The sequence below is a fragment of the Clinocottus analis genome, unplaced genomic scaffold (genome assembly GCF_023055335.1).
Source record: "Clinocottus analis isolate CAN_PGR_092001 unplaced genomic scaffold, fCliAna1.0.p SCAF_5, whole genome shotgun sequence".
NCBI lineage: Eukaryota > Metazoa > Chordata > Actinopteri > Perciformes > Cottidae > Clinocottus > Clinocottus analis.
Window position 1 is genome coordinate 2,634,463 of NW_027176207.1, and position 17,483 is coordinate 2,651,945.

General features: G+C 45.3%; 1 protein-coding gene across 1 annotated transcript in view; it reads left to right on the plus strand.

Moving 5' to 3' along the window:
* The first annotated feature begins 675 nt into the window (after window positions 1-675).
* The window catches only part of ints2 (integrator complex subunit 2), a 19,260-nt gene continuing 2,452 nt past the window's right edge, over window positions 676-17,483 (plus strand). Inside the window, exons 1-23 of the mRNA XM_068601222.1 lie at window positions 676-1,036; window positions 1,790-2,098; window positions 2,235-2,373; window positions 2,629-2,731; window positions 2,967-3,080; window positions 4,151-4,281; window positions 6,258-6,428; window positions 7,687-7,907; window positions 8,047-8,172; window positions 8,424-8,495; window positions 9,447-9,561; window positions 10,051-10,119; window positions 10,702-10,836; window positions 10,943-11,119; window positions 11,462-11,576; window positions 12,346-12,450; window positions 12,651-12,815; window positions 13,435-13,636; window positions 14,786-14,911; window positions 15,235-15,436; window positions 15,612-15,896; window positions 17,186-17,293; window positions 17,462-17,483. The exon at window positions 17,462-17,483 is cut by the window's right edge and continues 84 nt beyond it. Coding sequence (XP_068457323.1) covers window positions 1,806-2,098; window positions 2,235-2,373; window positions 2,629-2,731; window positions 2,967-3,080; window positions 4,151-4,281; window positions 6,258-6,428; window positions 7,687-7,907; window positions 8,047-8,172; window positions 8,424-8,495; window positions 9,447-9,561; window positions 10,051-10,119; window positions 10,702-10,836; window positions 10,943-11,119; window positions 11,462-11,576; window positions 12,346-12,450; window positions 12,651-12,815; window positions 13,435-13,636; window positions 14,786-14,911; window positions 15,235-15,436; window positions 15,612-15,896; window positions 17,186-17,293; window positions 17,462-17,483 — 3,196 coding nt within the window. The 5' untranslated portion in view covers window positions 676-1,036; window positions 1,790-1,805. The remainder of the gene's footprint in view (window positions 1,037-1,789; window positions 2,099-2,234; window positions 2,374-2,628; window positions 2,732-2,966; window positions 3,081-4,150; window positions 4,282-6,257; window positions 6,429-7,686; window positions 7,908-8,046; window positions 8,173-8,423; window positions 8,496-9,446; window positions 9,562-10,050; window positions 10,120-10,701; window positions 10,837-10,942; window positions 11,120-11,461; window positions 11,577-12,345; window positions 12,451-12,650; window positions 12,816-13,434; window positions 13,637-14,785; window positions 14,912-15,234; window positions 15,437-15,611; window positions 15,897-17,185; window positions 17,294-17,461) is intronic.

Sequence of the window (17,483 nt, forward strand, 5' to 3'; positions counted from 1 at the left end):
TGGATCTGCAACCTTGTTATCGAGTTCACAAGTGGGAAAGGCAGTGAGATAACCCTGCATGACAAATAGAGTTGGATATCTTACATGTAAATTGCCCAGAGGTCGTTGTAGCAGCTGGCAATCCCTTCTTTTCAGAATTTGCAGCAGTTTTCTTTGCTGTCAGCGGCCTGTAAATACACAGAGGTCCTGCTCCGCTTGCCTCCATCCCTGAACAACTGTCAATGTGCCCTTGAAAATGTAGTGAAATTTACCCTGACATGTCAGAATAGAAGAGAGAGAGAGAAATGTAATCCAACAAAAATTGAGAGACTTTGAATACTTATTTAGCCTCTATCTGTAAAACAAAGAATGCCACGTCTCATTTAAATATCTGATAATTAAGACAAGGTATTTGAATGCAACACATTCAGTTACATTTGAATGAAATGATAGCATATTAATAACTGCACAGTCAGCCACAAGAGCTTGGGCTGCAAGATAAGACACTATATTGTGCCCACAATGTCTATTTTCCGTATTAATGGTGCCGAAATTCTCACGTCGTCACCAGTAGGAGGTACGTTGGCATTATTCGAGGAGCCGAAGAACTTCAACATATTCCTGGGAACAGCTGTTTTGTTCCGCATGTGAAATAAGTTTTCCGATTTTCGCTCGTGTAACGTCAACATTGGCCAGCCCATCGCTCCCCTCCTGCGGTCGGGGAGGACCGCCGCGGTGAGACGTTACTGCCGCCAGTCAGTGCTGTCAGTCGGCGGCGCTGCTCCGCGGTGCACATTAGACCGGTTCCCTCACTGTCACACCGACATAGTAACCATTGTAGCAACAGTTGAGATCCAAGTGGACATGCGGTCACCATAATAGACAAGAGCGTTGCAAATACAAAGACATTTCCATAAAACTACCGGAACAGCCAGGACGGGCTTCGGACTCCCCAATAACATAAGAGGCTGACGGGACACAACAGAGCCCGAGGTCTGAAGGCCTCGATGGTGAAGTTTATTATTGTTAAGCCTTAAGTATCATCCTAAGAATTGAGGTAAGCTGATCATTGTGTTACAGTATTTACATTGAATATATTTTACACGGCAGAGACCGGACAGCACATGCCGGTGTTATCGCCGACCAGCTAGCCTAGCCTAGCTTAGCCTAGCCTAGCTGTTAGCCGGCTAGTAGCATGCTCCGAGTTGGCTGTATCTTGCGGTGTTGCTTGTGCTTTAAAATACACATTGAACGCGTCCAGGTGCGACGCGTGACTCGGACTGATGCGTTGACTTGGGGAAAAGGCCAACTGCTCGTCAGTTAAAGCGTTATCTTGCCGGTGTTGATGAGCAAAGGCACCGTTACCGTTGGCGTTAGTTAGCCGCTAAAGCAGCCTTCAGCTTGTTTAGTTAGCCGCTAAAGCAGCCTTCAGCTTGTTTAGTTAGCAGCTAAAGCAGCCTTCAGCTTGTTTAGTTAGCAGCTAAAGCAGCCTTCAGCTTGTTTAGTTAGCAACCGTGTAGTGATAACCTGAACATGTATGCAGCCACTGAATCACCAAACCCTAAGATACACATAAAGTAACTACACATTACGTATCATCCAGATATTTACGAACCTTAGTAAAATGGGAAATTAATGCTTTGGCACTAACTAAGTTGACCTTCTCCTGTCAGCTGAACTCTGAAGTTGTATTTAGAGTTTATACAGTGTTTGGTAAACCTTGCTATTAGTGCATATATCCACTTAATTAGCTTTATATGACATCAGATGCCGGCTTTTTACATTGTCCTGCCTCTCCTGTCCCCTCAAGGTTAAGCTGCAGAGACATGGCAGACAGTGCAGGGCTGCAGTTTGTCAGCTCCTACGCCTTTGAAGCCATGCAGAAGGTGGATGTGGCTCGCCTGGCTGCCCTGAGTGACCCCGAGCTGAGGCTGCTGCTGCCCTGCCTGGTGAGGATGGCTCTGTGTGCCCCAGCTGATCAGAGCCAGTCCTGGGCACAAGACAAGAAGCTCATCCTCCGCCTGCTCTCCGGGGTGGAAGCTGTCAACTCCATTGTAGCACTTTTATCTGTGGACTTTCATGCCTTGGAGCAGGACGCACGGAAGGAGCAACAGCTTAGGTATATATGTGACATACACCTGGTGATACCAGTATTACTGCAGTGCCTCTCTTGTTCATCATGCATATGTTTTGTTCAGTAAAGGAAAGGCAGTGCAACTGTACAACTATACACAATGTACGGTCTTTTCCACCAGGCACAAGGCCGGTGGCTCGAATGGAGAAAGCATCCTGGTGTCGCAGCTACAGCACGGCCTGACCCTGGAGTTTGAACACAGTGATCCCCTCAGGAGACTCCGCCTGACCCTCAGCGAACTGTTGGCTATCATGAATAAGGTACGGTACGAAGTGTCCCCACAGCATTCAGGAAATTCGAGGACATTGAAAACATGGGTGAAGTTGGTTTGAATGGTAAAAAAAAAAATGATGTGAAAAGTATTTTTCTAATTAAGTGAATACCAAAATCATGATCGAAGATGTGTGCTAAATTATTCATTAAAAATTAAATGTAGTCAAATTTTAAAAACGCTTGCGTCTTCACCTTTATTGGATGATTGATCCACGCCATGCTTCCTTTATGTTGTTTCTCAGGTGGTAGACTCAAATGGAGAGTTTTTCCTAAAGTCCTCTGAACTGTTTGAAAGCCCCGTTTACTTGGACGAGGTTGCTGACGTCCTCTGCATTTTGCAAGCAGGTACCCGACTCCTTTTATCTTCTTAATAGTGTCACCTTAAAGTGCTGTGGAGGTGGGATGGTGCTGAATACAATTGCTCCTGTACACACACCCGTAAGCAAACATTAACTACATCATTAGCTGTATATTAGGAACTACCTAATGATAAAGAGAGCCTGAAAATATCCCAACTCAGTGATTTTGTGACAAATCGATGTCTCGAATGCGCCTTTCTCTTTTCTTTCCTTTTCCTTAGAGCTGCCTTCCTTGCTCCCCATTGTGGACGTGGCAGAGGCTTTGCTGCATGTCCGCAATGGAGACTGGTTTCTGTGTCTGTTGGTTGCCAACGTCCCCGACAGCTTCAATGAAGGTACAGTAATTCATCCGTCTCACAACACTGCACATGCAGTCTGCTGATAATGTGAGACAGAGTGGCTGTTTAATTGCCAGTACGAGCTTCATGTGGTTAGTGTACCTGCTTTGTGGCCGAGATCCGGCTCCACCTAGCATTACCTTAAGAAGCTTTGTGTGATGGCTTCATTAGAGTTATTGGCAGGTCACTGTTTGAATTGCCGCCACATGTCTTCCTTCCCAGTTTAGCAGTTTCCCCTCTAATTGTAGACATTCCACTGGTCCGAGGGTGTGTGCATTTGTCTTTGATTGATGGACATTATTGTGTGTGTGCGCGTGCGCTTTGATAGACAGATTTATAAGGGAAAAAAACTGCCGTCTCCAGTGCTTTAGTAACACAAAGAGGGTCAGATCTAAGTCAGTAGCTGGTGTGTATATGTGTGTGTGTTATGTAGCAGTCAACATCCTTTTGGCTCTGTCACAGCAAAATACTTGGTTTTACTGAATTGAAAGTGAAATGAGTTGATCTCAGGGTGAAGAGTGGGAAATGGCTCTGTCTGGAAGCATCAAGGGTTCGTCATGTTGAACATGAAGCTGGTTACCAGGTCTAACTCCGCTGGCTCCTCTGTGGCATATGCCATAATCCAGAAGTGGCACAGAAGGGAACTATTATCGCGTCAGTGCATGTCATAGTCCAACCCACTATGAAGAGTTTGCCCTTTTAAACTGTTAAGCTGTGAAAAAGGAGACATGAGATGTGGGATAAGGCTCTGGAAATGCTGTCTTGTGATGACTGTTAAATCTTTTTAACAGACAACTGAGTCATGATTCCACGGTTCAGGGTATTTATGGAGGAACATGACTTGGCCGTGACATTGGTCGAAATGACACAGTCTTACTGCCCTTAAGTGAGGATCACGTTATAAAGCAATCATAACACTGTGAATTGATCGTCCTTTTACTTTCTGTGAACAATCAGTATCCATGTTAATGTGAAAATGACCTGATAGAGAGAGCGCAGTTGAATTTTTACTGTTTCATACTCCCCGTGCTGCTTGTTTACTTAAATGCTCATGTCTGTCTCTGCAGTTTGTCGAGGTTTGATAAAGAACGGAGAGCGCCAGGATGAGGAGAGCGTGGGTGGTCGACGCAGGACTGAAGCCCTCAGGCAGCTCTGTCAGATGAACCCCTCGCAGGCCCTCAACATCAGAGCCATGGTGGTCAGTCACATTATTAATATAATCACAAATTTCACACTTTATCCATAACCTCCTCCCAAATCCATCCACGCTGCTTTCTTCTGCTTGAGATGCATTTGTGCTGAATTTCTTCTGCTTTTCTGTCTGTTTGTTTTTTAAATTAAACCCTGTGAAGACAATTTTGAGCATCGCATCACTTTGCGTAATATAGTTTAATTTAAATTTTTAATTATAGAAAATTGTCAATTATTTGCAAAAACGTGGTTGCATAAAAATGATGTCAACACAAATATTTACTGCAACTACATGTTTTTATTTTCTTGATTTTTGTAGCTTCGCTTAACGGCAAAATAAATTGGCGTTCCAGCCGTGCTTCCCCCATTTATGTCTCCTCAAAAGTGCCACGGTCGTGAATTTTTAAATGCTGAACATAATGGCTTTTATGGGACCATAATTGATATTTTTATGATAACAATGTTCCAAATTAAAATGTAAAAACCTGTGTCAGTGTGAGCGGGTCGCTCGTGGTTCTGAACAGAGGACTATTCTCCAACGCTAGCTGCTCAGCACCAAACAGACGGAGACCATAGTGGAACGTTTGGCAGCTAAAGAGCCCGATGTTTCCCATCAGCCTTTTAGATCGCTAACCATGTTGGTCCATTCGCCGCAAACTCATCATCAATGAATGATAATGTTGTCAGATGAACTTAAAAAATGATCACATGTCAGTGTTGTTTTTCCTGAAATGGTCCAAAAACATATTGGTTTTGCAGATTTGACATGCGTTGTGTCATAAACCTCATAAAGCCTCATGTTAGAATCAATATATATTCTGTACAATAGTTAAGTGCCATGTGTCAACATACATGTTGAGTTGTTTTTTCAGAACAGTGATCCGACACACAGACCATTTTCACACTAAATAAAGCCTAATATATTGATTAATTCATAAAAAACTGAATGGACGATAAGTGTTTCAGCTTTTTCTACAACAAGACTGTCAAAGTTTCTCTGGCTTTTGCATCTTAATTGTGAGGATTTGCCAATTTTATTTGTTAGGGCAACACAACAAACATGTTGGGCTTCATGATTATCAAGATTATCATTTGTTCCAGTTTATCAAGAAAAGGATATGCTCACTTTTACATGAAATCCTCTACTTATGTCACACAAACACGGGTTATAAAGGTTCTTGACTGCTATATTTTGTGATACACTTTGTGATCTAACCCTAGAGGGAGACATTCGTCCCCTCCCGCTCTCAGGAAGGTTACAGCAGAAGGTCAGTTATTGACCGAGCCCTCAGGAGCTACTAGGAATTCATAGCATTCCTGAATAATCCATCAGCTGGACTAATACTCTGCCCAGAAGTGTCCCGAGAACGGTTGAAAGAGCAGATAACCTGCAGGGGCAAGAGACGAAGGATGCTGAAGAGGTGTATTCAAGCAGCTGTTTTCATAATCAATTCCTTATTTGAGTATTTTGTTCAAGCAAAAATGCCAAGTATTGGCTTCTCTACATCTTGAATTTGTACTCTTAGGAGTCTTTTTTGTTTTAGTAAATCCAACAGGATGCATTTATTTGCTTGTGGCATCCACGAGAAGATAACATTAATACTTTTATTTATATAGCACTTTTAAAAACAAGGTTTACAAAGTGCTTCCACAGATAAGCAAAGCATAGACACAACTTTAACGGCGGTACACAAAAAAGACCATAAGATAAAAACAGTGAATACAACTAAACCAAACAAATAGCCCAAAAGAACAGTAGTAAACAAGCAAATGTATAAAATAGATAAACAAAACCATGTGAACAAAAGAACTGCATAATAGATCATAAAAGAACGACTTCACTTCAAAGCAATACAGATATAACCGAGTGAGAGTCGGGTAGAACGAAACGCATAGACACCACCAGTTTTCAGGGTTTCTTTTTTTAGAATAATTTACTCGGGAAACAGTATGATTATCTGTGTTTATTCTGTCTCTTCCCAGGTGGAGGAGTGCCACCTGCCGGGTCTGGGCGTGGCTCTGACTCTGGACCACAGACCCGATACAGCCGACGAGGCCGTCAGTCCCCTGGTCTCCTACGTCAGCGGCCTCCTGCTGGGTACCAACAGCAAAGTCCGCACCTGGTTCAGCATGTTCATTCGCAATGGGCAACAGGTGAGGGGGCCGGCTTCGCTCTGCACCTCATTAATTGTTGTTTTAATTAGGCACACAGACGTAAACTGTGACTCCCTCGCCAAGCGTAGTCGGACAGCACAGGGTTTCCGTTACGGGTTTTAATACATTCTTCTCCATCCATATTAAACCGTGAAAACTATACAACACAAAGTAAACACACAACGTTGGCCAGCCAGCAAAACAGCTACAACAACACGAAGCGCAAACAAATAACAAATCGACAAAAAATACCTTGTTGGCTGCATGCTACGAAAAGGAAATCCTCTAAACTTCTCCTCTAAAGTCCTTTCTGTAATTACCCAGTGATGTCACACAAAATGTAACCCAATGGAAAACAGTCACAGAACATCAAACCAATACAGTGGCAACAGTTACACAAACGCTTCATTCAAGTAGACGTTAAACTTGTGCAAGCAGAGGTTTGGTCAGTCAGCACAGAGGAGATCCTCTTCCCCGTCTCTGAACAGTCTGATCACTTTAGTTTCAGCGTGTTGAGCAGAGGCCGAAGACACAATGTTGTGGCGTGTTCGTGCCGCGCGTTACAAGAGTCTCGCCGTGCTGGATGTAATGAGGTCGAGTTGAACTAGTTCACGTTTACATGATTTATGATCTGACTTTGATTCGATATGAAGTGGAAGAGGAACATCACCCCAGTCAGGATTAAGCCGAGGCTTTTTTAATGTGTATGTCATGTAATCATCCTGAGTGTAAACACTATGGACACATTCTCAAACCTCTAGGTTTCTCTTTCTATACTTGTGAGGACCCTCATTGTTTTGCTCATTGTGGGACTCTTTTTGTCTTGGACATCCCAATTTTCTGTCTTTCTCAATTTGTAATAGTCCTAAATGTATGCTAATGTTCAAATTCATGCATGTTTCCATCTTCTATCAGTTCATAGAGATGGAAAGATACTTTCACGATCAGCCTTTCCATGCAAATGCCATCATTTGTTTGTTTTTTATTCATTTCTCAACACTATGACTCTCCCTCAGCTCTGTAGAAAAGCCTCGCTGCAGCACTGGGGAAATGTATAGCTGTCCATATTCAGCCCCTTCTGTTTTGTACATGACAACCTGCATCCAAGAAAGTGAATTGTTGACAATGTTAGTTAATCTGTCATTTTGTCATTTATCGTAAAAACCAAGCCCGGCAGCCGCTGCTTGGAGCCAAAGTGTAAGCGCTGGGCGAGGGGAAGCACAGCGGCTAACTGATGTCATTGTCTTTGTGCTGCCAGCGGAAGAGGGAAAGCAGCTCGGTGCTCTGGCAGATGCGCAGACAGCTGCTGCTGGAGCTCGTCGCCATCCTGCCGCGCTCGCGCAGCACCCACGTGCCCAACGACGGCGACATGGAGGAGGAGGTCAGCTCGGGTTACTCCGGCCTCAGAGAGGAGCACGTGGTGAAGGCCAGCGCTCTGCTGCGGCTCTACTGCGCCCTCATGGGCATCGCCGGCCTCAGGTGGGTCAAATGAGGACGCGGAAGCTCTCCGGATGTTTGATCTGGGAGTCTAAAAACGAAGGTTTTGATGGTCCACAGTCAGTACATTTAAAGTATGAGTTCTAGCATGAATAGCACGCTAAATGTGACCCCTCTGCAGACCCACAGACGAAGAGGCAGAGCAGCTCTTGCAGTTGATGACCAGCCGGCCCCCGGCCACTCCCGCCGGCGTCCGCTTTGTCTCATTGTCCTTCTGCAAGCTGCTGGCCTTCCCCACGCTGGTCAGGTACATAAACGCTGGAGTCTTATTGAAGTCTTTTATTTTATTCAGCCAACACAAACGCATTAGGTGAGGGTCACAAACCCCATTCAATTAACAGCGGTCTTCAGTTTTGATGCTCTGCCAATGCGGTGGCCGCCCGCCAGAAGGCTTCTGTGTTGCTTTTGGACTCGAACACTGTCACTTTGTTCCATGAAGTGTGAGGATTGTTATCTGTGTGTGTGTGTGTGTGTGTGTGTGTGTGTGTGTGTGCGTAGCACTCCAGAGCAGGAACAGCTGATGGTCATGTGGCTCAGCTGGATGATCAAAGAGGAGGAATACTTTGAGAGGTGAGGAGAATCTCTTCTCAGCTTTTATGAGAGACTCATTATTTAACAGACATTGCTGTGTGGAGAAACTATGGGTCTTAGTTTGCGTGTCCAAATGAATCGTCCATTCAATTTGTACATGAGATTATATAGTGCTCACCTGTGGTACAATTAATTAGCATTTCTCAGAAAGCAGTGTCTTTATTATTTAATAATTCATTAGATTTAGTTTGCATCTCAGCAAAAAATAAGTTTCAATAGTCGGCCAACTAAAAATCCTAAAACACTGCTGGCTAACACTTAAGCAAACAATCATTGACTTGTTATGCAGCATTACGCAACATCTATTTGCCTTTTTTTCTAATTTGTTGAGGAAATGATTATTTGTTTTGACAGACGTGCTCATTTTGACAGCTCCTCATATTATTTGTTGATTGTTATTGAGTCAAAGTTTATTGAATCTCAATTCAATAAAGACTCAGAGTTCATCAACAAATGAACTACTTAACAACAAATGAGGGATGAAACGATAAAACCCAGAGAACAAACAAGGAACAGTAGAAGTTAAATGTGGTAAATCCATGTCTGAGTGTTTTCTTTGTTTGGATCCACTATGTTGACTCATTTGATTTTCCCTCTGAAATAGGATGTTCTCCGACGAAACACGCAACAATAAATTCAGCAAAGCTTTCGTTTGCATGTTAATATGACCTGTCTTTCCCATGACCTATAGCGGCAGCAGTACATATGAAAGCGTGTTGGTGTGCGGCTCCATAAATCATCAGTCTTAAGGGACTTCAGGGCTCTTAAAGGGCCGGTGGGAGGAGGTGGGATGAGACGTGAGGGTTGATGCGAGCAGCTTAATCAGTTTATTAAAATTCTGTCCCGTAAGATGCGGGATTAACGACAAGCCGAAGTGTCTCTTTCCTCGCTCGCCTCCAATGCTCATACGTGTCCTCCTCCTCCTTGCAGCGCTGCAGGCGTCTCCGCTTCTTTCGGAGAGATGCTATTACTGGTTGCCATGTATTTCCATAGCAACCAGCTCAGCTCCATCATCGAGTTGGTGTGCTCTACTTTGGGGATGAAGGTAAGGTGGTGAGGAGGGAGGGAGGGAGAGGGAGGCAGTGATCAATACGGCAGTCTGGCTGACCGGCTGCCGGCCCCCACTGCAGCAGCGAAGCATAGGAAGGCCACATCGCTGACGGAGCACTTGCAGCGCACACACATCCACCAAAAACACTCCACACCCCCCTGGCCAATTTGCTGTTTTATTACTTATTAAGTGCACTATTGTTTCCTGCCGGTGTGCTAAGTAGTTTTCCCGTCTCGGTGTGTTTTCCTCTAAGATGTGTAATGTAATTGGATTTGGAGCCGGTTTGTTTCCAGCCCAAGGGGCAGTCCTCTCAATTCCACGTTGCGCCTGCCATGTAGAATTCTTCTTATGAAATATGAAGGGAGGGAATTACAAAATACCAGCACTGTTGTTGCCTGCAGGTGGTTTTCACTCCCAGTAAACCTACCATTGTTGATGATTGATATCTCCACTATATATATATTTATTTTCAACTTTCTACAGATTGCCATCAAGCCCAGCTCTCTGAGCAAGATGAAGACGATCTTCACGCAGGAGATCTTCACAGAACAGGTACTCAAGTTGTCCTCGTGCACATTTTCTCAGCGCTAAGTCCAGTTTTCAATCGTTTGTTTGTGTCGGATTTTAGTTGAAAATAAAATAAGGTAATTAAATGAGAAACTTTGACACATAATCTTGTCGAAACCTCTCTTTCATCTTAATCGCAGGATTAAATAAACTAAGGCCAGACTTCAATAATGTTGTTTTTTCTCCTCTCATGGCTTTTGAGCTGCTTATTCTCATCAAATGCTCAATTATTTTGCATATTGAGAGCTATATTTATCTTTTGCTTATTGTAAACAAGTACGAAGAGTCAAACCGGCGTCAAATTCCACGTATGTGAAAATGTACATGGCCATTAAAGCTGATTCTGATACTATGAAGTAGCCATAAATCCCTTTCATGCACATTATTTAACACTACACAGCAGTTCGGGGTAGAAGTACAGATACCTCAGTATAACAAAGTATTGATTACATGACTCATGGTTCTCAGTAAAAAATGACATTGAACCGTAAAGTATTTGGAGCTCTTTGTCTATTTTTCCATCGTTGCTGCTTTCAAATAATTTCTTTTTCCATGTCTGGTGTTCAGGTGGTGACGGCACATGCGGTGAGGGTCGCAGTGACCAACAACTTAAGTGCCACCATCACAGGGTTCCTTCCCATTCACTGCATCTACCAGCTGCTCCGCAGCAGATCCTTCACCAAGCACAAAGTGTCCATCAAGGTAGGAGGCTCCCACTCTGTGGCTCAATCACGACTTCGTGTCTATTTATTTTTATTTTTTTAATGAATTGTGCCATCCGGTGCTGTCCTTGCGTCCACCTTTTCAGGATTGGATCTACCGGCAGCTCTGTGAGACGACCACGCCCATCCACACCCAACTGATTCCCTTAATCGACGTCTACATCAACTCCATCCTCACTCCGGCGTCCAAGGCCAACCCGGAGGCCACCAACCAGCCAATCACGGAGCAGGAGATCCTCAACGTCTTCCAGAGCTCTGCTGGCGTGAGTCTGCCTCCACAGAAACTGCACCACACCTCAATTACACATTTGTTTGATTTTTCAGACCTTAGTTCTTTACCCTTCATTTGCTATTTTGATGATATCTGACATGATTATGATCAGAAGGCAGCTTTTTCCTTTTTACAGAACTACCAGAGTTTGTTACCTCTCTTTACAGAATGTTGCCTTTTAATATCAGTGTTTCTTTTGTCTTCAAACTAGTTTTTTAATTTAAAAACAAGTCTTGTTTGTTGCTCCAAGCATTCCAGATGAAATCCTGACGATGCAGAGCCTTGTCATACTGACCTGTAGCTGCTGTTTTGCTTCTCTTTCGCTCTTGGTTAGCAAGGGGAGGGTAGTCGAGGAGGACGGCAGCGCTACTCCATCACCACCCGACTCCTTATCCTCTACTACATCCTGTCCTATGAGGAGAACCTGTTGGCGAGCACCAAACAGCTGGGTATGTACGAGACAATCCCTCTGTCCCTTTTAGCACTGCACTGTGCCAGACTTCCCTCTGTGCAGTCGGCTCACTTCCTCTCCCTCTTCTGATTCTCTCCTCTTCCGCCCGTCTAAAGTGCATCCATTGTCATCTCCTCCACTGAAGGAGGCATTGTGTGTGTGAGATGGGAGGGAATTTGTCAGGCAGTGCGAGGAGAAAGGCAGCTTTTGTCCTCTGTTAAGTTGTAGGAGATGCTCTCACTCTGGATGTGCAGTCATTCATCCTTTCTCTCTCTCTTGGCATTGAATGTTGGCCGCTTCATAGAGAATAAATGGAGGACTGACAAAGAGCCAAGTACAATGGCTGCGAGAACGGAGCTAACTAGGACAGCTGTAGGTTGGATTGAGCATTAGCAGTTAGCCTAGTCAGTGTTTATTCTCTCCCATGACGAGCTCTCCTCTTGCCCTTCATTAGGCCAGATTTATGTGAGAGTTTATGCCCATCTCTTTAATTGCTGTGTTTACCCAAGTGCTCCTGCAGCCTTCAAGGAAGGAGTAATGAAGCCCATCAGCAGTGGTAATGAACCCACGTCAATGAAAAATCACCTCCGCTCCTCTTAACGCACCGGCACAGTGGCTCCGGCGTCCTTACGCTGCCAAATAAGACACTTATGCTCCGTCTTGTCCTTTATTTGCTTTATGCTATCATCCTCTCTTTTTACTGTCATATAGTTTCTTTGCTTCACTCAACGTTTTCCTCTTCTTTTTATTTTTTTATTTTTTTTAAGCCCTGATGCAGAGGAAGCCAAAGTCGTACTCAGCAGCCTTGATGGACCAGATCCCCATTAAGTACTTGGTCACGCAGGCCCAGGGACTGCAGCAGGAGCTCGGGGGTGAGGACCTGAATCCACATGTTATTTTACTATTCATGATATTACATACTTGGGTTGCATATCAGTGAATATCATTGTGTTTGTAAAAGTGTTTTGTGGACAGTGATAAAGAATGAACGATTCTCCCTTGTTCGAAACAAATAAGATGCACAAAATGCACACATGTTGTGTGTAAGATAATTCTCTTTCCCTGTTCCCAGGTCTGCACTCTGCCCTGCTGAGGCTGCTGGCCACCAACTACCCCCACCTGTGTCTGGTGGAGGACTGGGTGTGTGAAGAGGAGGTGACCGGTACCCTGCCCCTGCTCAGGAGGATGATGCTGCCCAGCAACACCTGCAGATACACTCAGAGCCAGCTCCACCAGGGTGAGGAGGACGGGATTATGGGATGAAAGACATGGAGTTCAGGCTGGTAGTTCTCAGCCCCCGAGCCTTTGCTGAAATAACCATGTTTATAGAAATCTGAGTCTTATAGCAGCTAGCAGCACATATGTGCAAAAGGTAAATAGAAACATATTGTTTTTGGGATTATAGATACAACTGAGGATTGTTGAGATAGCAAAGCAAAGCCAGTCAAACACTAGTGATGGTAACTGAGGAGCCGGGGTTGTGTGTAAGAGAGTCGTGTTTGAGTGAAGAGGCGCTTAATATCGTACAAGACATCTACAGGTGCAAGCCATTATCTGAGATCTGAGATCTTATCTCAATGCTTAATCCTTCAAGGTTTAGTGGATTATGCAGTAATTGGCTTTTCTTTGAGAGATCTTTGAGTGTGTGTGTGTGTGTGTTTAAATTGATATTTTATGTTCTTTATGCAACTCTGCACAACTGTGTATTGACACTTTTTTTTGGATAACTGTAGTTTTACATCTTAAAAACAATTGTCTTCCAGATTATGTATCTATTGTTTATGCAGTATTTGCACATTTGCTTCCAATTTGATGATTAATTCAGCTGCCTCTCACCCCCCCTTCATCCTGCCCAGCCTTCCAGAAACTTCCATCCAGCAGTCCCAGGCTGATGCGCATCCTGGAGCATTTAACGCTGCTTTCCCCCGGAGACCTGATCCCGTATGCGGAGGCCCTCACAGCCAGCATGGCGCTGCTGCTGGAGCCCGCCGTGCCCCGCCGAATACTGCAGACACTCAACAAGCTCTGGATGGGCCTCAACACCGTGATGCCCCGCAGGTACGCGCTCTGGACACGACTCAATGTCGTGATGGAGGATGGAGGATGCTACTGAGATCACCGCTGAATGTCACATGGGAATAATGCGTCGTGGTCATGTAATCAGTTGACCTTAAATATCACATAAGATACAGATGATTGATGTGCCTTGTTATAGTTCATGGTTCTGCCTTGAGGCTCAAATGGCCCAATGCCTTATTATATTAACGTCAATAGTCCAAATTAGTGTCTTGTCTTCACTTCTTTGTTTGCTCAACATAAAAAAGTGAAGATAAATATCTAATCCGTGAATTAAGGGATGTTTCTGCCGACTGGTTAGATGTATAGTTGCAGGTATTCTCAGCTAAAGGTTAACAGTAGCTCTTGACGAGGCAGCTCTCTCAAGGCTGTGTAAAGGTGCAGTGAGACTCGGTAAATGGATTACAGGGGACCTGCGGATCAAGAGCTGCTGCCTGCTCACTGATTATTGTGTGAATAGATCAGAGGTATTGAGCCAAACAACTCCCGTCAGCCTGCGCCGACTCTCCGGACAGAAAAGGGGTGACCCTCACTGCGCCCCGGGACCCACGGCAGCACCGCCACCAAACGCTCCGAGCAGACGTCCCATCGATCCAAAAGGGTTCTGTAAACCAGGAGAGCTCAGGGCAGGGAAAGTGAGGGAGATGTGAAGGGATTGCTTGGCTCTCTTCCTTCACTGCCTCTCGTAGTATTGAATGTTGCAGCGGGCCGGCCTCTGGTTTACCCAGCAGGAAAGGGAGCCGTGTCACATTTCACACAGATCTCCACTGATTGATGCCAGGGCGCGAGCTGCAGGAAGGCTCGGCGCTCCAAGAGGACCCTGCTGTTCATAGTTTAGCATCAGTCTGATGAGAGAGATTGAGGGCGAGAAGCTAATTTGTGAGTAACTGAACTAAACCCCAGCTGAAGCCAGTCTCCATATTTTAGTCGCATCTGATTCATCTTCCGTCCAAAAAATGTTAGCATGCTGATTTGTCAACCAGCAATTTGCGATCTTTATGAGCCGTCAGTTTTTTTTTTTAAACGTTAGGCTGAACCAATGGTCGACGTCTCGATCCGGAAGGAGATGCTTTGTTATTCCAGGCGCCGGGCAAATACGGGTGAAAAGTTTAACAGTGGGGTCTCCTGCAGGTTGTGGGTGATGACGGTAAACGCCCTTCAACTGTCAGCGAAGCTGCTCCGGCAGCAGCAATACACTCAGAACGACCTGATGGTGGACCCGCTCATCGTGCTGCGCTGTGATCAACGGGTGTACAGGTAACCACACACACACGGACCCACACAGCACACGGAGGCACTTCTGTGGATGTCGGCATACTCGGACCTGTTCACGTGCTGCTTACGTCCTTTTGGTCGCATGTTTTGGGCTGCATGTGTGCAGTCAGCAAAGACATGGGCAGACGACAAAATATCTAGCATAAGGACCCACACTGAAGATTCTCATGCTGTATAAAATGTCTTTTTAAAGTAGTGAACAGAATGGTTAAACTTTAAAATGATGCAGGTTTTCTATTTCTCTTTAGCTGTATGTCAGTATATTTTGACAAAGGTGGTGTTTTTTGTTCTTTTCTTGTCGCTAGGTGTCCTCCTTTGATGGACATTGTGCTTCACATGCTGAACGGCTACCTGCTGGCCTCGAAGGCCTACCTGCACTGCCACCTGAAGGAGACGGCTGACTTCGATCGGCAGAGCCAGACGGTCTCTAACTTGGGCGTGCCCGGACAGCCGGACGCCCCCGAGGTCACCAGGGAGGAGCTGAAAAACGCCCTTCTTTCTGCACAGGTACGCCAACCACCAAGTGTCTCTCTTTGTCTCTCACACACTCAGAAAAATGAAGGAGACTCTTGTTTATAATTGCATGTCTTAGATATTTTGTTGGTGTATTTCTGCCAAAAATTCCTAAGAGATGACCTTCCACATTTAACCGCGCTAACCGCCTGTTTCTGTTTAACCAAAGGACAGCGCAGCCGTCCAGATTCTCCTGGAAGTGTGTCTGGCGACCTCCGAAGAGCAGCAGCAGCTGGGGGCCAACACGGAGAGCCTGCTGAGCAGCATCAGGGGCCCGATGCCAGGGAAATCGAAACAGGGAAGCCTGGGGCCGAGAGCCAGAGGGGGCGTGGAGGACGGCGAGCCAGAGGGAGGGCTCCTCAGTGACTTGAGGGAGGTGCAATGTCTCATCTGCTGTCTGCTGCATCAGATGTTCATTGCCGACCCGAACATTGCCAAGTTGGTCCACTTTCAGGTAACGCAAACGGGAGGACGATGACGCGGACTGCACGCTTGATCTTAACAGGAAGCGATCTTTGCTGCAAAGAAATAACAACACATTCACAATACGTCAAACAAATACCTACGCTTACCTCACTTTATGAATTGGGTCCACTGGAATCCTCAAAGGAGCTCAAAGAGAAAGCAAAAAGATTTTTTTATGCCATCAAGAGTCCAAATCCCGACAAGGACATGGCTCAAAATATTCCAATCAGTCATAGCATTGATTGCATTGTATGACAGTGAAGTACGGGGTCCCAACACGGGGCAACAATTCAGTTGAAATCCTCCATGCAGAGTTCTGCAAAAGTATTTTCTCTGTGCAAAGAAAACCTGAAACCCGTTGGGGCTGAATCAGGCCGATGTTCTGTACTTCTAGGTATTCAAGAAAGATCCATCGAATTCTGGAGCCGCGTTAATGAGAGTTACCCGGCTTGTTAACGCTATAACGTAGGAATTCCTCACAACATTTAAAGAGAATATCCACAGTTTCCAAAGAGAAATTACCCCTCCAAAGAAATATTCTGCCCTGTTGACTGCTAAATGTGACACTTCTTCCCGCAACAAAAGAGGCGTATAAAAGTGCCTGATTATCTTCCATTTTATTCTATCACATGAAATTGTAGTTATTTTTTTTCTTTTCACGCTTTGTTTATGTTAGTCATTGTATTTCATAATCATAATTCTGCTTTTGGCAGCACGTTTCAAATGTCACGCGGTTGAAGCCGGCTGATTTGATAAGTGTGTGTTGTGACGGCTCATCAGAAGCTGACGTGCCGTTCAGCCGGTCCGGCTTCATGAGGGACATTACTGCGTTATGGATGTGCTTGCTCTCCGCTACATTCCTGCCGTTGGAAATTAACGTCATCATGCAAAATACCCTTTTGTGCGAGTCGCTGAGTGGATGCTGCCATATTACTGAAAATACCTCTGAGTCATGTTGACTCCATTAGTCATCCCATTCTGCCGTGGCATTAGCGGTAAGTGACTGCGGCGCTCCCAAAAGTAGCAGACGGCCATATGGTGGACTTCATCAATGCGATCCCCCTCTGTCGCTCTAATCCACCCACCCACCCACCGATCCCATCCACACCGCCAAGCAGAAGCCGCCGCGTGCACAGGAACACACACACACAAGTGCTTGTGTGCCGAAACGACGACTTGATTGAATTTACTGTGTATTCCCTTATTCCTCCGTATTTCATTCTGACATTCATGTTCCCTGCTTTGTCTCCTGTGCCTCTCTCTCTCTCTCTCTGTCAGGGTTACCCTCAAGCTCTGCTGCCTCTCACCGTGGCCGGCATCCCCTCCATCCATATCTGTCTGGACTTCATCCCGGAGCTGCTGGCCCAGCCCCAGCTGGAGAAGCAGGTGAGCCCTCCTCTCCTCTCATCTCCCTCGTCTCTTCCCCGGCTTGTGCCAGAGGCCCCTCGTCCACATTTATTTTTGAAAGCGGCTCTATTGGGGCGCTCTCTGTTTGCATTATTTGCTCCATAAATATGTGTCGCTGTTCTGAACGTATACGCGCGTCCCACACAGATCTTTGCCATCCAGCTGCTGT